At 45.4% G+C, this 21,165-nt stretch overlaps 1 protein-coding gene and 1 long non-coding RNA gene across 12 annotated transcripts in view; one reads left to right on the top strand and one right to left on the bottom strand.

Annotated features, from left to right (window-relative positions):
- Positions 1 to 12,791, bottom strand: part of IL17RA (interleukin 17 receptor A) — a 44,715-nt gene extending 31,924 nt beyond the window's left edge. The window contains exons 1-2 of one of the 6 annotated variants that reach the window (XM_053255015.1): positions 12,699 to 12,791; positions 11,848 to 12,052 (exon numbers count right to left, since the gene is read on the bottom strand). In XM_053255015.1, the coding sequence (XP_053110990.1) occupies positions 11,848 to 11,976 (129 nt within the window). In that variant the 5' untranslated portion in view covers positions 11,977 to 12,052; positions 12,699 to 12,791. Of the gene's footprint in view, positions 1 to 10,609; positions 10,761 to 11,847; positions 12,053 to 12,404; positions 12,561 to 12,596 lie in introns of those variants that run through there. The other 5 variants (XM_053255012.1, XM_053255016.1, XM_053255013.1 and 2 more) reach the window with 5 other exon arrangements.
- The window catches only part of LOC128326992 (uncharacterized), a 235,157-nt gene continuing 226,608 nt past the window's right edge, over positions 12,617 to 21,165 (top strand). For all 6 annotated transcript variants that reach the window (XR_008308388.1, XR_008308386.1, XR_008308384.1 and 3 more), the window contains exon 1: positions 12,617 to 13,131. This is a non-coding gene — a long non-coding RNA (uncharacterized LOC128326992). The remainder of the gene's footprint in view (positions 13,132 to 21,165) is intronic.

Raw genomic sequence — 21,165 nt, 5'->3', positions numbered from 1 at the left:
TGAAATGAACGACTTCAGGACAGTGGTACATATGCTGGTAACCTCCAGACTGGACTACTGCAATGCACTCTATGTGGGGTTGCCTTTTATGTAGTCCGGAAACTACAGCTGGTTCAGAATACGGCAGCCAGGTTGGTCTCCATGTCATCTCGGAGAGACCATATTATTCCTGTATTGAAAGATCTACACTGGTTGCCGATAAGTTTCAGGGCAAAATACAAGGTGCTGGTTATAACCTATAAAGCCCTAAATGGTTGTGCCCTGGGTATTTAAGAGAACATCTTCTTCGGCATGAACCCCACTGCCTATTGAGATCATCAGGAGAGGTCTGTCTGCAGCTGCCACCGGCTCATCTGGTGGCTACTCGGGGACAGGCCTTCTCAGTTGCTGCCCTGATGCTTTGGAACACGCTCTCTGCTGAAATAAGAGCTTCCCCATCTCTGACAATTTTTTTTAAAAGTTCACATTTGTTCACCCAGGCTTTTAATTAAATACCGTTTTAATAGTTTTAACTTCATTTTAAAATATTGTTTTAAGGTTTTAAATTCTTATGTTTTAACTTTTTGTTATTTATTTTAACCAATGTTTTAATTTGTCATTTATTTGTTTTAACTAATGTTTTAACTTTTTGTTTTTGTTGTAAACCACCCAGAGAGGTAGGTTTTGGGTGGTATAAAAATATGTAAAGTAAAAAAAAAAAAATTTAAAGGTAAAGTTGTGCCCTCAAGTTGATGTTGACTCCTGGCGACCACAGAGCCATGTGGTTTTCTTTGGTAGAATACAGGAGGGGTTTATCATTGCCTCCTCCTGTGCAGTGTGAGACGATGCCTTTCACCACCTTCCTATATCACTGCTGCCCAATATAGGTGTTTCCCAAATTCTGGGAAACATGCCAGCGGGGATTCGAACCAGCACCCTCTTGCTCACTAGGCAAGTCATTTCCCTGCTGAGCCATTAGGTGGCTTGATGGTCTTGTGGTAGCAAGCATGAATTGTTCCCTTGTCTAAGCAGGGTCCACCCTGGTTTACATTTGGATGGGAGACTACATGTGTGAGCACAGTAAAATATTCCCCTCAGGGGATAGGGTCTCTTTGGGAAGAGCAGTTGCAAGCAGAAGGTTCCAAGTACCCTCCCTGGCATTTCCAAGATAGGGAAGACTCCTGCGTGTAACCTTGGAGAAGCTACTGCCAGTCCGTGTAGACATACTGAGCTAGATGGACCAATGGTCTGACTCAGTCAGTATAAAGGCAGCTTCCTATGTTCCTAAACAAGGCATGGAAACTTAAAAGGCTAATGTTCCTGGGATTCCATATTTTACACTATATGTGTATACAGGTACCACAAAGCATCTGTGGCTACCCGGAAATCAGTCATTCAACAAGAGGCAGAATATTTATACCTGGCTGTTAACTACATTCCATGTCCCTTATTTATTCCCATCACTGAGATTTAATTTCTTGCCTTAAGCATATGTGGAAATAACTACAACCATGGGGTTCCCTGGGACATTGTCACAGGATTCTGAGTTAACAGACCACAAACAGTGGTAGATAGTAGGGATGTACACTAAACATTTTGCATTTTGTTTCAAGTTTGAAACAACACGCAGACGGTCAAAACAGTTTGTTGAAACAGCTGTTGACCAGATTGTTTTGACGAAACAAAACTCAAAACATTTCGAGTATTTCAGCCATAGGAAACAATGGGGAAACTCGAAACACCCCACTGTTCCCCTTTGGAAGCTCCTAAGAACACCAAAGTGGTTTGGGTGGTAGGGCATGATGGATGCTATCTACCACCCACCCCACAAAAGAAATGAGCAAGCAGGCAATTTTAAACACATTTTTAACCTTTTCCCAAACTCCCATTGGATCGGAAGACAGAGCCAGAAAACCAATCAGCTAGGGAAAAATAGGTCTCCAAGATGGTGCCTCAAAGGTCTTGAATCAAAATGGGGCTGTTATGTTCCAAGCTAGAAACAGGCCCTTTATTTAAAGGGCACTCTGTTTTGACCTCAAAACACTCGAAGGCCCGTCGAATCTAAATGTTCTGCACATCCCTAGTGGACAGCGTGTTGTAATATAATTTGTTACAAACCTTTTGACTATGTGTTTAACTAGGAAGATCTGGGAAGTTTGGAGTGTATTCAGTTGATTCAGGATGAAGGCAAGGTCCAACTGTCCTGGCTACTGTCCTGAATTGACTGGGTTTATATGCTAGACATCTGATGCAGCATGAAGAGGTTCCTAGAAAAACTCCTTAATAGTCAAAAAGGAAAGGGGATCCCTGAAGGCAGAAATTTGGCAAGCCATCGATGTAGACTGAGAATCAAGATACAAGCACAGCCTATATAGGCTTCAGGGTACAATACTGCTTTCTGTGTGGAATACAAACTTGGGAGACAATTTATACTACTGATTTAAAATATCTATGAATTTTTTTCTATTAACCATTGGTCAATAGCAAAATTCACTGCATCAATGCAGGTTTGAGGTCAATTATACCCCAAGAAAACCATAAAAATAAGACACTTGAGATGGTATTAAGCATGACACCATTTGCAAGTTAAAAAGTTAAACTTTTATTTATTTCCTTTTATGGTAAAACAATATAACTGGAAAGAAGTTGCTGGGTTAGGGGTCAATAACACTGCACAGTGTAAAATGCATAAGATCTACAAGAACAGTGTGTGGAGTCTAATTGATACCACTATCAACACATCAGACACATTATGCAATAAACATATTGTATTTTAACTTTCTATGATCCTTTCTCACAAGAAATGGAAATAACAGGTTCTGATCTAAGAATCTACAAAGAACAATGAAAATATTAAGCAGCATTTTGTGAGGTTCCATTGATCCCTAGCACCTTATGCACATGGTTTTTCAATTCTTTGTCATGCAAATAGGGGTAGACCAGTTCCATCTAATGCTATACACATCAAATTTTCACTAGATTTGTTGGGTGGAAGCTGAAACACTACATAGTAATTAATGCCTTATAGTTGAGGAATACATGGGATACAGAACAGTTGAAGACTTACCACTTTTTGGTACATTTAACTGCAACTATTAACCAAAAGTTAGGCAAAAGGAATCTGGCTCCAGCAGACATGCAGAGATCAAAGGCAGAGACAGGGCTTTACAATCATCTGAGTGCCGTTCCATTTTGATGCTACTCAGGGCAAAGCTTGCTTTGCTCACCAAAATGTCTCCTTTTGATTGCTAGCTCTGGTTGAGCACTGTAAATAATTTGTAGGACAATTTTGCAACGTTTTGTGGAGAATATATGCTGTCACACTAGCAGTCATTGCATTACACTACATTCATACATAACCTTCTATAGGCAGGAAAAAATGCTTTTTGAATGATGCTACTTCTGTCCCAAACCAGTTATCTATTATTGCAATTTGGTTTTCTTGTTGACCTATGAAGAGCTGATATTGCCATACTGCAGTTAGTTGACCAACACTTCCTGTGCAACTTCCCTGAACTGTAGCTGAGGGATGCTTCTGCTTGCCCTTAGCCACTCGTATCAGCAGCTATGGTTTCAGCAGCAGCTCTGAAAAAGGAAATTTCTGCCACAAAGCTTGTTTTGCAACAGCTGTGCTTATGAAACATTGCATGAGCTACTGATGTTGGTTAGGACAGGTGCCAGTAACGGATTCCTTTGCAATCCACTTAGGCCTACTCTGACAGATAACAGACCTTCCCACAACCTGTCGTCCTCCAACAACTGGTATTCAGTGGTATACTGTCTCTGAACCTGTAACTTTAAATTTACCTATTATGAATAGTAGCCAACACAGACCAATTGTCCATTACTTTGTTAAATTCCCACTTGAAGCCATCTAAGCAAGTGTTCACCAAATCTTGTGGCAATGAATTTCATGAATTAATTATGCATTATGAGAAGAATTACGTTCTTTAGTCCACTTTAGACGTTAATAGGGCCAGAAGCCCATCCCCTTCACTCACTGCTGGCAGTGGACCACTCATGGTTCCGGCTGCATATGTCTGAAGAGGCACTAATGACCCCCCTCAAAACACTTTTTAAAAGAGGAAAAACAAAAAAATGAACAAAACTACACCACCACACACACAACCACACCATGGAAAAGGTAGAAAAAAGGCATCTTCTCTCCATGGGGAAACTGTTCAAATCTTTCTGTCTCAGCTTCAGCAAGAGAACAATTGTTTTAAGGTAAAAACTATCACATTTAGTAAGAAATCCCTCCGCTTTCCTTCCCATCTCCCCTTCTGGGGTGTGCTCCAACAATTGCCACCATTGCTGCTGCTGGTGGTCCAGCTTTGCACACCCTGTGAGCAACCAGTGTCTTTCCTGGGGAAAAGAAAGACTAGGAAGCTGAGGTGGTGATGGACGGGCCACCAAATGAACGAACAGATGGATGGCGGATATTTATATACCACTTTTCAACAAAAGTTTCCCAAGCGGTTTACACAGATATAAATAAGATGGCTTCCTGTCCCCCAAGGGCTCACAATCAGTGTTTCCTCTAACAGGAATTCTCAGGTGTTGTGGACTACAACTCCCATAATCCCCAGCCAAAAGCCACTGCATTGGAGATGCTGGGAGTTGTAGTGAACATCTGGGAATCCCTGTTAGAGGGGATACTGCTCACAATCAAAAAAAGAAACATAAGACAGACACCAGCAGCAGCCACTGGGAGGATGCTGTGCTGGGGATGGATATAGCCAGTTGTTCTCATCCTGCTCAATAAAGAGAATCACCACTTTTTAAAGGTGCCTTTTTGCACAATTAGCAAGGGACTATGAGCAAGTCAGTTGCTGCTGCTGCCTGAGCAGCAATGGCACCAATGGCTCACAGAGTGAATAAAGCTAGAATGCCAAAGCACGTCCCAAGAGTGGAATGTGGGGTGGGGGGGAAGGTGGCAGTCATGTCCTAGTGGGAAAGGAATGCACACCCCAGAATTTCCTTCTCTCCAATGCAGCAGCAAGCTCAGCTGTCTGAGTGTCCACTCTCCTTGTTTCCTCTTGGCCAAGAAGTGCATGCTTTCCTCTTGAGGCAATCAATAGCTCATGCCTGCCACTGCCCCCTCCAGCATAGAGCCCTCCTGTTGCTCTCACAATCTGGCCACTTCTTTCAATACTGCCCATGAAAAGAAGGAAGGGGGGCTGTTAGCCTACATGATGAAAAGAAGGCAGGAAGGGCGGTGCTACAGCAGTGGTGGTGACAGTGGGTGACTGAGTAATACAAGAAGATAACTGTTCAATGTTCTTGAAGTTAACACATCTTGGGGAAGGGGCTGCTTTGTGTGCCTACATCAGGCAAGACTCAGGTGTCATGCAAATGGGAATGGGCCTTTTTGGTTAATGCTCCCAGACTCTGAGATGCTCTCCCTGGAGACATTTGTTCCCTTCCCTTGCTCCCGGCTTTTCAAAGACACCTGAAGACCATTCTCTATTTCTCTGAACTTTTGAACAATAGGGGCAGTATTGTTTATGTTTTTACCCTTAATGTTTTGTTTTTTCAAGCTACTGCCAAAAATAGGTTTTCCTCTGCTATGCTGTTGGTTTTATAATTGCTGTTTCAATTATGGTTGATTGTTTTGTGTTTTTAATAAGTTGCCCACTGCACTGAGGTCAGTTGATAAAAAGGCAGCATTTTATTTATTTAACATATTTTTATACCACCCCAAACACAAGTTCTCAGTATACAAATATTAACTAAAAACATCCAATACACCAATTCAAGCGTTCTGAAAACAGATTCAAGATTATTGGAATTAGCAGTCTTCATCCAAATCCAACACTCTAAGAAGACTGACTCACAGATTACATTCTGAGGCTTCTTTGTGTGGTTAACAGTTTACACCAGTGGTCTAGTTATGTGAGTATAGCAACATACAAGAGGAGAATTTATGTAATTTTATAGATTAAGGTTTTTTTAAGCAGGGCTTCTCATCTGAGAAGATCTGACTGAAATATTTATTCAATTATTATATTTATTATTTATTGTATTTCTATACTGCCTGATTACAAACATAACACAATATAACACAGTTAAAATTCATAAAACAGATAAAGTCTCAATAAACAAACACATTAAAGTTTAGATTTCAATTAAAAGCCTGGGAAAACAGGTATGTCTTCAGAGTCCTAAAACCAGAGAAGGAGATGCTCTTATTTCAGCAGGGAGCAAATTCCAAAGCCCCAGGGCAGCCACAGAGAAGACCCGGTCCCAGATTGCCACCAAATGAGTTGGCGGCAGCCGTAACCAGACCTCTCCAGATGATCTTAATAGGTGATAGGGTTCATGACAGAAAAGGTACTCTCTTAAGTATCCTGGACCCATTAAGGGCTTTATAGGTTGCACTTTGTATTTCATTCAGAAACATAGCAGCAGCCACTGCAGTTCTTTCAAAATTGGTGTTATACGATCCCTTCGGGTAAACCCAGAGACCAATCTGGCTGCCCCATTCTGTACCAATTGTAGTTTCTGGACAAAGGCAGCCCCACACAGAGTGCATTAGAGCAGACAAGCCTAGAGGTTACCAGCATATGTACCATTGTTTTAGGGTCATTTGTCTCCAGAAATGGATGTATGTGGTGTATCAGCTGAAGCTGATAAAAAGCACTCGTGGTCACTACCTCAACCTGAGAAACCAGGGAGAATTAGGATCCAGGAGCACTCCCAGTCTACGGATCTGATCTTTTAGGGGGAGTGTAACCCCATCCAGAACAGGCAGCTCTAAACCATCTCCTGGTTCCAACCCCCTACAGACATTACCTCCATCTTATTTGGATTAAACTTGTTATCCGTCATCCAGCCCATTATCTCCTCCAGGCAGACATTTAGGGGGGCCATGCCATTTCCTGTTGAAGTTGGTATGGAGAAGTAGATCTGGGTGTCATCAGCATTTTTATTTATTTATTTACTTACTTACTTATTTAACATTTTATATCCCGTTCTTCCTCCAAGGAGCCCAGAGTGGTGTACTTCATACTTAAGTTTCTCTTCACAACAACCTTGTGAAGTAGGTTAGGCTGAGACAGAAGTGACTGGCCCAGAGTCACCCAGCAAGAATCATGGCTGAATGGGGATTTGAACTCAGGCCTCCCTGGTCCTAGTCCAGCACTCTAATCACTACACCACGCTGGCTCTCCTGATATTGATAATATCCCAGACCAAACCTCCGGATGATCTCTCCCAGCAGTTTCATGCCGATGTTAAAAAGCAATTGAGACAATATGGAGCCTTGTGGAACTCCACACGTTAGCTCTACAGAATAACAGTTCCCAAGCAACACTATTTGGAATCTGCCAGAGATGTAGAAACAGAACCACTGTAAAACAGTGCCACCCAATCCCACCTCTTTCTAGTGACCCAGCAGGATACCATGGTCAATGGTATCAAAAGCCATTGAAAGATCCAAAAGGATCAGCACAGTCCCTCTTTCAATAGCCAACTGGAGATCATCCATCAGGCCGACCAAGGCAGTCTCGACACCATAGCCCATCCCAAAGCCAGTTTGGAATGGGTTTAGATAATGTGTGTCATCCAAAACTAATAATGTGTGTCATCCAAGAGCCCCTGGTGGCACAGTGGTAAAACTGCTGCCCTGTAACCAGAAGGTTGCAGGATCAATCCTGACCAGGGGCTCAAGGTTGACTCAGCCTTCCATCCTTCCGAGGTCGGTAAAATGAGTACCCAGAATGTTGGGGGCAATATGCTAAATCATTGTAAACCGCTTAGAGAGCTCTGGCTATAGAGCGGTATATAAATGTAAGTGCTATTGCTATTGCTATTGCTAAAACTGCCTGGAGCTGAGAAGCTACCACTTGCTCAATCACCTAGCCCACCCAAGGAAGATTAGAAACAGGTTTGTAATTAGCCAACTCTGAGGGGTCCAATGCAGGTTTCTTCAGATAAGGTCTAATAATAGCCTCCTTAAGTTAATGCTAGGATTGTGCATTCCCTCTATATATTTCATACAATTTCATACAATTTCAGACCATTCATGGAAGCCGTCAAATGCACAAATGGCAGATTATTATTATTATTATTATTATTATTATTAATTCGATTTCTATACCGCCCTTCCAAAAATGGCTCAGGGCGGTTTACAAAGAGAGATAACAAACAAATAAGATGGCTCCCTGTCCCCAAAGGGCTCACATTCTAAAAAGAAACATAAGACACACACCAGCCACAGTCACTGGAAGTACTGTGCTGGGGGTGGATAGGGCCAGTTACTCTCCCCCTGCTAAATAAAGAGAATCGCCACGGTAAAAGGTGCCTCTTTGCCCAGTTGGCAGGGGTTAGCAGATTGACAACATGTTAATTTTTATGCCAATCGGTAGAAAGTGACTAGATCACCAGGAGGCAATGAGACAGTCCAGCATTAAAGCATTTAGCATACTGATTTATGTATCAAGAACAATGAACTACAGAGGATACTGCAGGAATTCCAAACCAATTTTAGTTCAGTCAACTAATTTATGCAATCCTTTATAGGAGTTACTTTAGAAATTGTAGATAAGCATGTAGTGTCAGAAGCCGTTCGGTTTTAAGATTTAGTCATGCAAATCCACTTTTGGGGATTAACAGGCAATGCTGATTAACCGAACACTGTTTATGGCCAATCTCAGTCACATTATTTGCATTTCAAATTTGTGTCAAGTTGTAACCTTCTGGTTCAGTGATGTGCTACACAAGGCAATGAGTAGGTGAAATTGGGCAAATGGGATCATACACCAGGGCAACATTGCAGATTGACAGCACGTGTATAGTAAAACACCCAGGTCATTGCACTGCTGCAGTAAATGCACTGGTACAATAATTGCTCTGTAACAGACCTTGCATGATTCAGATGAAGGGAAAGAAAATGGCACATTAAGTGCCTCTTATTCACACCAACAGGACAAAGGATTCCTTGCATTGGTATAATATATCTGAGCATGGATGTGCACGGAACACGGAGGAACAGTCCGACGCCGGGTGTGTGTGTCACTTTAAGGGGGGGGTTGGACTTATCCCTCCTGCCGCTTTCCCCGCTCCGGTGCTCCATTTTAAAGTAAAATCTTCAGGGCGGCAGCGGTCCTCCCTGCCGCCCCTGCCCCCTTGTTGCCTGCCAAACGCGGAAGTAACGTCTGCAGCATGTATGACATCAGCGGGGTGTGCATGCATGAGCGGAGCGCACATGCACAGATGTTACTTCCACGTTTGGCAGGCACCAAGCAGGCGGGGCGGCAGGGAGGACTGCTGCCACCCTGAAGATTTTACTTTAAAATGCATCGCCAGAGGGTGGAAAGCGGAGGGAAGGTTAAGTACCACCCCCACCGTCGGACTGGGCAATATGCGAACCAATTTGCAGGCCACCAACATGGCCTGTGGACCGGTTCATGCACATCCCTATATCTGAGTACCAACACAAAAGCACAAAGCACCAGACCCCAGTATGCCAGTTTAGAATGCTGCAGCACCATTATCCATAAGATTAGGCTTTGAGGAGTGTGTGTGTGTGCGGGGGCGGGGGAGAAGAGACAAGCGAGGAAGACTTTTATTGAATCAGCAATGTTAGTGGAAGAATATGCAAAGTTTACAGATCAGCTACAGATTTAAGTTCAAAAATGATTTCAAATACTATCCTCATGAAATAGTATACTAATCACACAGTAGCACATCAAAAGAAGTTTTAGCATTCAGTGCTTCAATCCAAGTTAACAGACCCTAAGAGTGAAGATCTTTATTAAGCCATTATCCTATATTCCACTGAATGCAATGTCTTTTTCATGCCTCAGTATCATCTCTATATAGCAGAAAACATACAACTGGCAATAACATTTCTGAAGAATGTTCATGTCTGTTTTACTGGATGTCCATCTAGTGGAAATGACAACTTTTCTTCTTTCCTGCTGCATGTACAGTGAAAACCAGATATGAATATGAGTTGCATATGACAGCCTACATGTTTTATACACTTTCTCCCTATATAGAAGTAATAATTGCAAAAGAAAAAAGTTTTGGTTTGAGCAGTGAATGCTTTATCTGGAGGAAAGGTATTTGCCATATACAAAATGTCTCAGTTTGCTATTGGGAAAATATTTTTACAACAGTAGTGCAGTCTTGAGAGAAGACATGACTGTGCATGAAAAACAAATGTGTGTACTTATTGCACAATTCACAGAGGAATGGGCAAGCTCTTTCATATACATAACAATGTTCACATACAGCTCACACAAGTAATTTCCAATGATATGCATATAAAGATTGCACTGTACCACAGCTCTTCACAAAGCCTATTCATAGTGGCACAGTATCAATATGCTTTCAATTAGAAATCATCCTGTTACATGTGTAACCACCCATATGAAGAAATACAGCACTACACATGATGCATGTCAAGCAGAAATCCACTACAAGAAACTTATTTGACAGCAAGATAGTAGGCAATGACATTTGTAGACACAGAGGACCAAGTTCTCTCCACAAATCTCCTCCTTTAAAGGCATACATGTTGAGCAGAGGCTCCAGACACTTGAATCTCCCTCAGCTGAGGAAGTAGGAGCCATGGAAACCTGCTATGTGCTCTGAGAGCTAGTCAACTACTGGAGCTGATTACCTGGGTCTCTCCATCTCTGGAGACAGGTCTGTAGCTCATCACTAGAGCATCTCCTTGGCATGCAGGAGGTCCCAAGTTCAATCTCTGGCATCTCCAGGTAGGACTGGGAAAGATCCTTGCCTGAAACCTGGGTGAGCAGCTGACAGTCAGCCTATGGAGAGGAGAGCTGGTCTTGTGGTAGCAAGCATGACTTGTCCCCTTAGCTAAGCAGGGTCTGCCCTAGTTACATATGAATGGGAGACTTGATGTATGAGCACTGTAAGATATTCCCCTCAGGGGATGGAGCCGCTCTGGGAAGCTCAGAAGGTTCCAAGTTCCCTCCCTGGCATCTCCAAGATAGGACAAGATTTTTTAGGACAAGGTTTTTTTATTGAACCAACAAACTACCAAAGCATACAGTACGTTACCAAAGTACAATTATATACGAAGTGGTTGTTTGTACATCATATATATACAAAGATTTACACACAAGGATTTTGTAACCCGCAGGGTTATAAAGTATATGCAGGCTGAGAAAGACTCCTGCCTGCCACCTTGGAGAAGCCGCTGCCAGTCTGTGAAGACAATACTGGGCTAAATCAGGGGCATAACTACCATTAGGCAAGGGGAGGCAGCTGCCTGGGGGCCCCCACACCTCAAGGGGCCCCACAGAAGCAAGTCACATGACTTGTGTGCAGGGGCGTAACTACTATTAGGCAAGGGGAGGCAGCTGCCTGGGGGCCCCCACACCTCGAGGGGGCCCCCAGAGACAAGTCACATGGCTATATATTGTAAAGTGTGTGTGTGTATCAGCGAGGGGCCCATTTTAAAATTTTGTCTCTGGGCCCACTCCAGCCTTGTTACGCCCCTGGGCTAAATACACCAATGGTCTGACTCAGTATATGGCAGCTTCCTGTGTTCCTCTTTCTCTAAGCTGTCCCTCTCCCTATATTACCCCAAACTGGGTCTGAAACCATAATATGGTGAGATTTATGGAGAACATTCAAAACAAGTTGTCTCAAAATCCTTACAGCCACCCTGAAAGGTAAGCCACGGCTGTACACCCCGCATTAAAGGGGGGGCGGGCGAGTTTTGCTGAAACTAAGAGAAAGGGGGAGGCCTGTTTTAAAAACAAACAAACAACAACAAGCCCTCATGAGGAGTTCCTCGCAGAGACGAGATTCGAACTCAGAGCTTCCTGTTCCTCCAACACTTCTGACAGAAGGAGAAGCAGAAAGAAAACGCAGGAAAAGACTTACCGGCTGGGAGCAGTCGAAGGGCACCGCGCCGCTGAGAAGCTTCAGCCCTGAAGCCACGTGCCCCGTCCCTAGCAGAAGCGCAAGAGACAGCGCAGCGACGGCGGCAGGAGCCGACCCCATCCGCGTCATGGTCGCCGCCACTTCTATCGAGGCAAGGCCACCCGCCACGCTCGCCTCCAGCAGCTTCCGGGAGTCGGGACCAAACCTAGAAGGGGAGAAAAGGCGGGGCCTGCAGGAGACTCACCTGAGGAGGAGCCAAGAGGAAGGGGGCGGGCCACCACTGCCCGGTTCCTCCAGAGGGGCGGGGCCGCCGCAGCAGCAGCAGCAGAGAAGGGAGGGGACAGGCGCTTGCCTGAGGAAGGACAGAGCAGGAGAGTGGGCGTGGCCGGGAGGGTAGATCGCGACGCAGTGGGCGGGCCTGCCATACTCCACCAAGGCCCAAACAGACCGGAGGCGGCGGGGGTTGTAGGTAAAGGCCGTAGGACGGTTCTGATGGAGCACGTGATATTTCTTCCCCCGGTAGTTTTCTCCTCGACTAGCCCGTGAATTTTGCTTACCCCGTCAGATTCCACCCCGCACTCCCCCGTATTGCGTTCTCATTACAGCGGTAGGGCAAGGTGTGGGCTCTCCAGACGCTGCCGAACTACAACGCCCGTCGCCCCGCAGCCACAACTTATTCCTGTTGGGGGATGATGGGGGTTCTAGTAGTTCGGCAACTTCTGGGGAGCTACCCTTTGCCTACTACGTACACTAGTCTGTAATTAGTGACTACCGAGGTAATTTTTTCCTTTCCTTTCCATGGGTACTGTTTTCTGATGGACGGGACCATCTTCGCCCCTCCCTCCCATTACCCTGTCAGAATTCAGTCCCTAGGTAAGCTTTTCTCATGGGCGCAAAATCTCACACGTCAGACAAGGTCACGTGACGCCGGCGCGAGAGCAAACGGTTGGAAGGGCGGCACGAGGAGGCGCCGGCCTGCGCGCGCGCCTTTGAGTGTTTTCTGTGCTTGGCGCTGCGCTAGTCTTCGCCTTGACCCGTCGTGCGCAACAGTGGAGCGCGCGTATATTATCACGTTATGTTGTGTTTTGTGTGTACCTAATAACCGTCAAGAAGAGGTATCCATTCCCTTTCAAGCAGGCCTTTGTTAGGCCGGTGAAGAGACTAGCGAGAGAGAGTGAGACCGTTGGTGCTTCGCTTCCCACAGAGTTGTTTTGAGGCCGATTTACCAAACCAATGCTATAAATTATAGCCCCTTACACATTCAGTGTTATGCTATATAGCATGGTAAGTGTGTGTTTGTGTGTGTGTGTGTGTGTGTATATATATATATATATATAGCAAAACTGAGACTGCGTGGTGTAGTGGTTAGAGTGCCGGGCTAGGAGTGGGAGACCCGAGTTCAAATCCCCATTCAGCCATGATACTTGCTGGGGGACTCTGAGCCAGTCACTTCTCTCTCAGCCTAACCTACTTCACAGGGTTGTTGTGAGGAGAAACTTAAGTATGAAGTACAATGGGATGTAAAATGTAAAAAATTAAAAATAAATAAATAATATGGTGATGTAACCGCATGTGGTCTGGCACAGAATTTGAGCGCACAGCCCAGAGACCTAGGCATGTTTACTTGGAAGAGAGTCCCTTTGGGTTCAAAGAGTCTTTGGGGAAATAACTGTGGTGGTGGTGGTTTGGCCCAGAGGTGTCGCTATAACTGAGCGGATGGGTTCAAAGAACCTGGGCCCACAGCTCCAACCAACCCTCCCTATTTTCTTCATTGTTTCCTGCAGTCTGAGGGGCCGCCAGGGAGAGGGGTGAACATGGGCCCCCTCTCCCCTAGCAAAGCCCCTGGTTTTGCCCTCCGCCGTTTTTGTGCTGAAAAGTCTTGGTGATGGGGGCAGAATAGGCCTCCACAATGTTTGGCAGCGTAAAAGGACTGTGTTGGGCCCACTTCCTCCTTAAACCCCTTTGTTAAAGAGTGTTTAAAGTAGCGTGGAGAGTTTGGTCTTACTCCTGAGCCTACTGCTTTGCTAACCCCCAAGTAAACATGCGTAGAAGTGGGGTGTGTGACTGCAATCTCCAGCACACTTACCGGTAGATAAATTGCTTGAATTTAATATGACTAATTTTCAAGTAAGCTCCAGAGAGTTCAGTGTGCTGTGGGGCCATTTCACCTTCCTGTTTGTTTAAAGGATTTTAATATTCCACCTTCAATTTAAAATACAATTTTATCTAAATATTATAATTTATCATAATTCATAAAATTTTATCTAACTAGAGACAGAAAACACATTCCAAACCAATGACTAAAATAGTATGACAGCCCCTTAAACAAATCTAAAATATGTAAATGTCTTGACAAATATTTATTTAGAAGAGTTAACGCTCTGCCTTTTAGGTACAAAAAGCCTCACAAGGCAGTTTACCACATACATTACAATAAAGTACAATTTCATAGGTATGGAATGGCAGTTGCTTGCATGGAGTGCTCCCTACTCCCTTCCTTTTGGGACTAGTCTGCTAGAGATCTTTTAATGTCCTAGGAACTAAAGCAGGAAACCAGGTTAAAAAGATCTTTGGCATCAGAAAGTCAAAAGATTTAGTACCAGTCAAGCCACTCCAAAAAGAGAATTTCATAGTTGTGATGCCACCACTAAGAAGGCCCTTTGCCTGGTTGCCACTCTTTTTACATCTAAAGGTGAGGAAGCCTGGAGAAGGGCTTTTAAAGATGAGCTCAGCATTTGGACAAGTTCATCTAGCACTGGAGATACATTATGTTGGACTGAATAGGAATAGCTGCTCTTTCAATCCCCTACCCTTAAAAAGTGCTTCTTTACCTAGTTAGTAGGGCAGAGCTGCACAACTCAAATGCCCTGGTGGGCCAGAACCATTCACAGCTTGTGCAGGGGCTGAGGTCAAATTTTTAGCACATTATTACATTAAAATTAAAAATATTGTTAATTACTTGTGGATCTATTCCCACTGTCAATGGACCATAGTTTTAACCAAGGATAGTGGCCAGAGAATAGGTCCTGTCCCTGCTCAATCAGTGGGGCCCCTAGAGTGCATGCCTGCCCCAAACAAATGCCAAGTCCTCTCCTCTCCCTAAATTGTTGTTGCTTTCAGGCTGCAAGCTAGGCATGCTTACATGGGAGTAAGCCTCACTGGGCACATCATGGAGCATATTTCTGAGAAAGCATGCACAGGATAGCACTATGAGCAGGATGCACAGCATGCACAGGATGGCACTATGAGCAGGATGCACAGGATGGCACTATGAGCAGTTTCCAGCTCCTGTGTTGCTGCAGGATACCTGGGGGCCAGTAAAATAGTCCCTGGGGGCCAAATAAGGCCCCCGGGCCTTATGTTGTGCAGGCCTGTAGTAGGGTAACAGCAAAGCTGGCTCCCACTCTCCATACAGTTCTGTTAGAAAGATAAATAAATCACTGATCATCTATCAGTCTGGTCACCAAGACTGTTGTTGGTGGGCAACTTCAGTATTCACTATGGGACCAGGTTGTCAGGAGCAGCTCAGGAGTTCATAATGAACATGACAACTATGGGCCTATCCCAAGAGGTCTCTAGACTGATGCATGTTGCTGGTCACATGTTCAATTTGGTTTTTTACTCTCAATCAGGGTTGGGTTCTGTGGTTGGAGACTCCTCTTATTTCCCCATGGACCACCACCTGGTTACGATAGGACTTGCAACCACAACCCACCTCTGCAGGGATGAAGAACCCATTAGGTTCATCCACCCAAAAAGGTTATTTGATCCAATCGGATTCCAAGAAGCCTTGTAAGGGTTTTGAGTTGCCTCTGCTGATGACTCTGGTGCAAACCTGGAATAACACACTCACTAGAGCAGTAGACACAATCACTCCTAAGTGACCTCTCTGACCTGCTTCAAAATTAGCCCCGTGGTATTTGGAAGAAATACGGGAGCTGAAGCGGTGAGGGAGACGACTAGAATGCAAATGGAGAAACACTTGATGACAGGTTACAACACAGAGCACATTTGAAGATCAATGCTCTGGCAATACGTGCAGCAAAGAAGCAGTTCTTTTCTGCTTGCATTGCATCTGCAAGTGCACATCCAGCTGAGTTGGAACCCACTGTGATGTGTTTAATGATTTTGTTGATGGACAAAATTTGTCATATTTGGGCGGAACTGGATTCCACTATTAGGGCAGATATGGAGGTATCCAGAAAATCCTCTTATGTTGTCAGGCTGGATCACTTTGAGCTTGTGACTCCTGAGGATATGGACAAGCTGCATCCTATCACCTGTTTTCTTGGTCCTTGCCCAACTTGGCTTATTTTATCTGATTATTGGAGAGGGTCTGATAATAAATCATAAATGCTTCTCTGAGGGAGGGTAGGATGCCACCTTGTGTTAAGAAGGCTATCATTAGACCACACTTGAGAAAACCTACATTGGACCCCTCAGAGTTAGTCAACTATAGGCCTGTCTCTAATCTCCCATGCTTGGGCAAGGTGATTGAGAGGGTGGTGGCCTTTCATCTCCAGACAGTCTTGGAGGAAACTGATTATGTAGACCCATTTCAAACTGGCTTTTGGGCAGGCTATGGGGTTGAAACTGTCTTGGTCAGCCTGATGGATGATCTCCAATCAGTCTTCCCTCTAACAGGGATTCTCAGATGATGTTGATTACAAGTCCCAGAATCCCCAGCTGCAATGGCTTTTGTTTGGGGATTATGGGAGTTGTAGTCAACAACATCTGGGAATCCCTGTTAAAGGGAACACTTACTCCAATGAGATATTGACAGAGGGAGTGTGACTCTGCTGATCCTTTTGGATCTCTCGGTTGCTTTCAATGCCATTGGTCATGGTTTCCTCCTGAGTTGCCTGAGGGAGTTAGGATTGGGCGGCACTGTTTTAAAGTGGTTCTGTTCCTGCCTTTCTGGCAGATTCTAAATGGTGTCGCTTGGAAACTGTTGCTCTAAAAAGCAAGAGTTACTGTATGATTTTCCCCAAGGCATCATACTATCTCCAGTACTTTTTAACATCTACATGAAACCACTGGGGGTGATCATCAGGAGATTTGGTGCAGGGTGTTATCAGTATGTTGATGACATCCAAATCTATGTTTCCACAGCTCGAGGAGGTCATTCTCCAATAGTTTGGGTTGTGAACTGAGCATGCTCTGAAGACAGGACCTAATTTTGAACTGAAGGCGTGGCTAGTTTCCTGCCTGGGAGTCAGCAAAGGAAGTTCCGGTCCTGTTTTGGTCTGCTAGACAGGACTGCAAAGGAGCGCCTCAATTCCTTTGCCCTTTTTGCATTGTGGCTGGCTTTAAATTATCTAAATTCTCTCTTTGGTTCTCAGCTGTCTTCCTTTTCCTCTCTTAGCATTGTGCCAGGGTGGGAAGGAAGTCAAAAAATTCTAAAAAACAAATTCTTTTTAAAATTTCTATTTGGTCTATTGGCATTTTTTCTTCCAGTTTTCATTTGGCCTCGTGCTTCCTTGCCACACAATGCAGCGTTCTCATGCTGGAGCCCACTTGGAGGGCTCACTGTCAGAAGGGCCGCATTAGGAGTCTAGAGGCAGACCTCACAACAGAGAGCCTCCTTCTGAAAACAAACGACCCCGCTCTACCTCACCTTGCCTGGAGTGCCACACGCATAATTCCCCAGTTGCCCTTAGAGACACTGTGGAGGCTAAGAAGGCTCACAAAAAGGCAGAAAAGAAGACAAAACACCTCAAGGAGTCTAAGAAAGCAGGTGGGTCGTCCTCTTAGAAATGCTTGTCCATGGCAACTGCCATTCTCCTGAGCGAGGGGCTTTTACTCCAAGTGGTATGCAAGGAGTGCCTTCCATGCCGCTTGCCAGCTACAGAGGAGGTTAACACTGCTCCGCTTGCATACCTTGGAGATCTGCACCAGCAACCTCTGCTTTTACCATTGGCCCCGACTACAGAGGGGTGTGACGCACTGGCTCTCCCAGTGGAGCCCACGCTATCCAGGCTGCCTGAGCCGGTTCTGGAGCCTCCAGAAGATGATGAGTGACCTGCATCTCTGGTGAGGCCCCTCCCGCCTTCCCCATTAGTGCTGCTACCTTCTACTCCAGCTGTGCCGGTCACTCCTCTGCCCAAGTGCCCTTCCATGCCACAGCCGATTCTATCTGTTCCTGATCTGGCCCAACAGCCTTTGGAACCAGTGGGGCTGAGCGTTCCTCCAACGGAGACCATGAGAAAGGTCCCTTTGCCTGGCAAGGACCCTCTTCCACCAGATATTGCTGCCTGGCTGGAGGACTTCATATTGTGGTAATGTTCCTCCATGATTAAAGTGCAGCTTACGCCACCAGCTAATCCTCCTCTCCAGTGTTCCCTCTAATTGTTTTCATCTGTGCGCAGAACGAGTTTTGTTCTGGGTAGCAATATCAAGGCAGTGTGTGCATGTGTGCATTCATATTGGGGCTTTCCTGGTTTAACTTGAGCGGGATCTAAAATTGAGTGGACATCAAAAAACTTGTGTGCATGTACACATGCGCATGCCTTAGAGGGAACACAGCTCCTCTCCCTCCTCCTCCCCATTTTCCTGCTCCCAGGATCAATTGACATCCTTCCCGATTGTCCTCCATAGCCTCCAGCCCCATGAGACATTTTATTCCAGCTAACGAAAGGGGCCATTTCCAACCTCACCGCAAAGGCACATGATGTAAAAAGAGAGGTAGGTAGCCATCCTCTTCCTCCTCAGAGGAAGTCCCTTCTCTCAAACACCCCACTCTCCCGCCTACCCTACCCGCAGCAGATTCTCTGCCTCTCTCTAGATCTCCCTCCCCATCCCTGCTGTTATTCCTACCACCCCCCATGTAAATCCTCCAAGGTCTCATATTGTAATTTTTGATCATGAAGCTATCCTGAGTGATAACAACAATGCTTCCCCATCTGATAAGGAAGAAGGAGAACTCTCAGATGAGACTACTCCATTACCCATTCCTTCCTCTACGCTGTTTTCCTCCTCTGATTTTGAGATGATGTTCTCCTAAGCAAAATGCACTATTAATGATGTAGCTCCCTTAAATGTGGCTCAGACTACATCTGCTTTTGATCATAATGTATTTCTCTTTAGCTCCACATATACGGCCACTGTGCCTTTTCCTCTTCTCTTCTGTGAGGATATGATGGCAGAGTGGGCTGCCCCTACTTCCACTAAGCCTGTGGGGCTCACACATAAGAAACACTATAAGTTACCTCAAGAGGTGTCAACTGCTTTAGCTGTTCCCTTCGTGGATCCACCAGTGGCCCAATTGGTCTCGGCTTCAGAGGTGGGTAAGGAAGGAGGTGAACAACTTAAGATACCAGATCATAAGTATGATCTCATTTTGCATAAGAACCATACCGCCTCTGCCACAGTTATTAAGGCCGCCGCCACCAACTCCGTCTTCACCAGGGCTTCTGTGCTCTGGATTAAAGAGCTTGCATCGATAGTCCTACCTGAAAATACCAAACTCCAGCAGGGTCTTAATAAGTTGGCCAAGGCTACAGCCCTTATGACTGACTCATCTAGATTGCAATCAATATGCAGCCAGGGCTATGGCCTCCAGGGTAGCAGTTCGCAGATCTCTCTAGCTAAATCATTGGAACGTAGATTCTAGATCTTGGCTTAATCTCTCCGCCACTCCATTTACAGGAGCCCAACTCTTTGGTGAGGCCTTGGACCCTATCCTAATCGAAACCAAGGACAAAAAGAGGTCAGAGAGGGTGAGGTGAGGAAGGCGGGGACGTAGATTCTGTCAGCTTCCCTGACCTCTCCTGACAAACAGCAGCCATCTCACCCTGGTGTCATGGCTCAGACCTCTGAGTCAGAAGTGTCAGAGGAGGAACAGGAGGACTTGGTTGGGAGAACAGGCTCAGAAGCTCAGCAGGAGGATTTGGCTGTGAGAACAAACGCTGAAGCTTAGCGGGGTCGGCAACAGATGGGAATCTGGACAGCTGACAGAGATGAGGGCTGAGGAGTCTGATCAGGAGGAAGCTGGAATTTCACCTGTGTTAAGAAGATGTCTCAAGAGAAAGGCTCAGTGGGAGAAACGCAGGCACAAGATCTCACAGGAGAGGCAATAGAAATGCTGAGTCAGGAAAGCCTGATTGGCTGCCGGTTATCTCGAGCCCTATATCAAGCCGACGCGGTTTCGAAGTCAGCACTGTCAGCAACTTAGTCTTTTTTCACAGACGGTGTCCTCTTATTTGTACTTTCTCAATCTTCCCTGTTTCATCCTGTCCTTGTTTTGTTCTTCCTTGCTCCGTTATTTCAGTTATTACTCAGTTATTGTAGAGGGGGGTACCTAGTTTAGTTTCAAGGGACTTTCTTTTGTTTATAATACTTTATCTTGAGAGTCATTCTTTGCTTTTGTTCGTGCAGTTAAGCTGCTTCTCTTAGCTACAGAACTTTATTTTGACTCACACAAATAGAGCTGAAGAGATTGTAAATCCTGTCGGGTCAGCCATGCCAACAGATTTATAACACCTGCCTGCACATTCCTGATCCGGCCTAGGAGGTTTGTTTTGCAGCCCTGGACCTTCTGAAGACAAGCCTGCTTGCAGGTTGATTGCTCTCCTGTTCCACCTGTGCCTTCTATGTGAGTGCTTGACTGATTCCACCTGTCCCTGAGGACCAGAGATATCTCATAAGGGGGAGATTTCTGGAATCCATGGGAGCATAAATTGGAAGAAGGCATAGAACCTAGCCTTGCTCCTCTGCAATGCCAAGTTGGTTCAGAATAAGATTGAAATCATCTATGACTTGATCATGGATGAGAGTGCCAACCTGGCTTGTATAACTGAGACCTGGATGGGGGAGGCTAGTGGTCCAGTTTGGGCCCAGCTTCTCCCACGAGGCTACTCTGTTGTGGAGCAGGCTAGGGGAAGTGGGTGGGGGGGGGTGGAGTGGTCCATAAGAATACCATTTCCCTTACCAGGGCCCATGTGCAATGGTTGACTTATATTGAATGTGTATTTCTGAGGCTAGGAACTAAGGATAGATTGGGTATTCTGTTGGTGTACCATCCACCCTGCTTCCCAGATGACTCCCTAACTGAGCTGATGGAGTTGATGTTGGAGTCACCCAGTGTCACGCCCTCGATCTCAGATAGCGAGGAGGAAGGGAAAGCTGACAGCCTTTCAGCCGATGCAGGGGTGCCTGAGGGGCAGAGCCCAGCTGTCAGTTCCCAAGAGATGGCTGAGGAAGGTCCGGCTGATGTTTCAGAGCAGGCATAGCAGTCTGAGGCGGCAGAGACAGCGATGGACAGACTAGAAGATGAGCTGTGCAGGCAACCCCCACTGACTCCACAGCAACGGCATGTCA

This window comes from Hemicordylus capensis, chromosome 5 (genome assembly GCF_027244095.1).
Source record: "Hemicordylus capensis ecotype Gifberg chromosome 5, rHemCap1.1.pri, whole genome shotgun sequence".
Classification (NCBI taxonomy): Eukaryota; Metazoa; Chordata; class Lepidosauria; order Squamata; family Cordylidae; genus Hemicordylus; species Hemicordylus capensis.
This window is presented reverse-complemented; position numbering and strand designations above follow the sequence as displayed.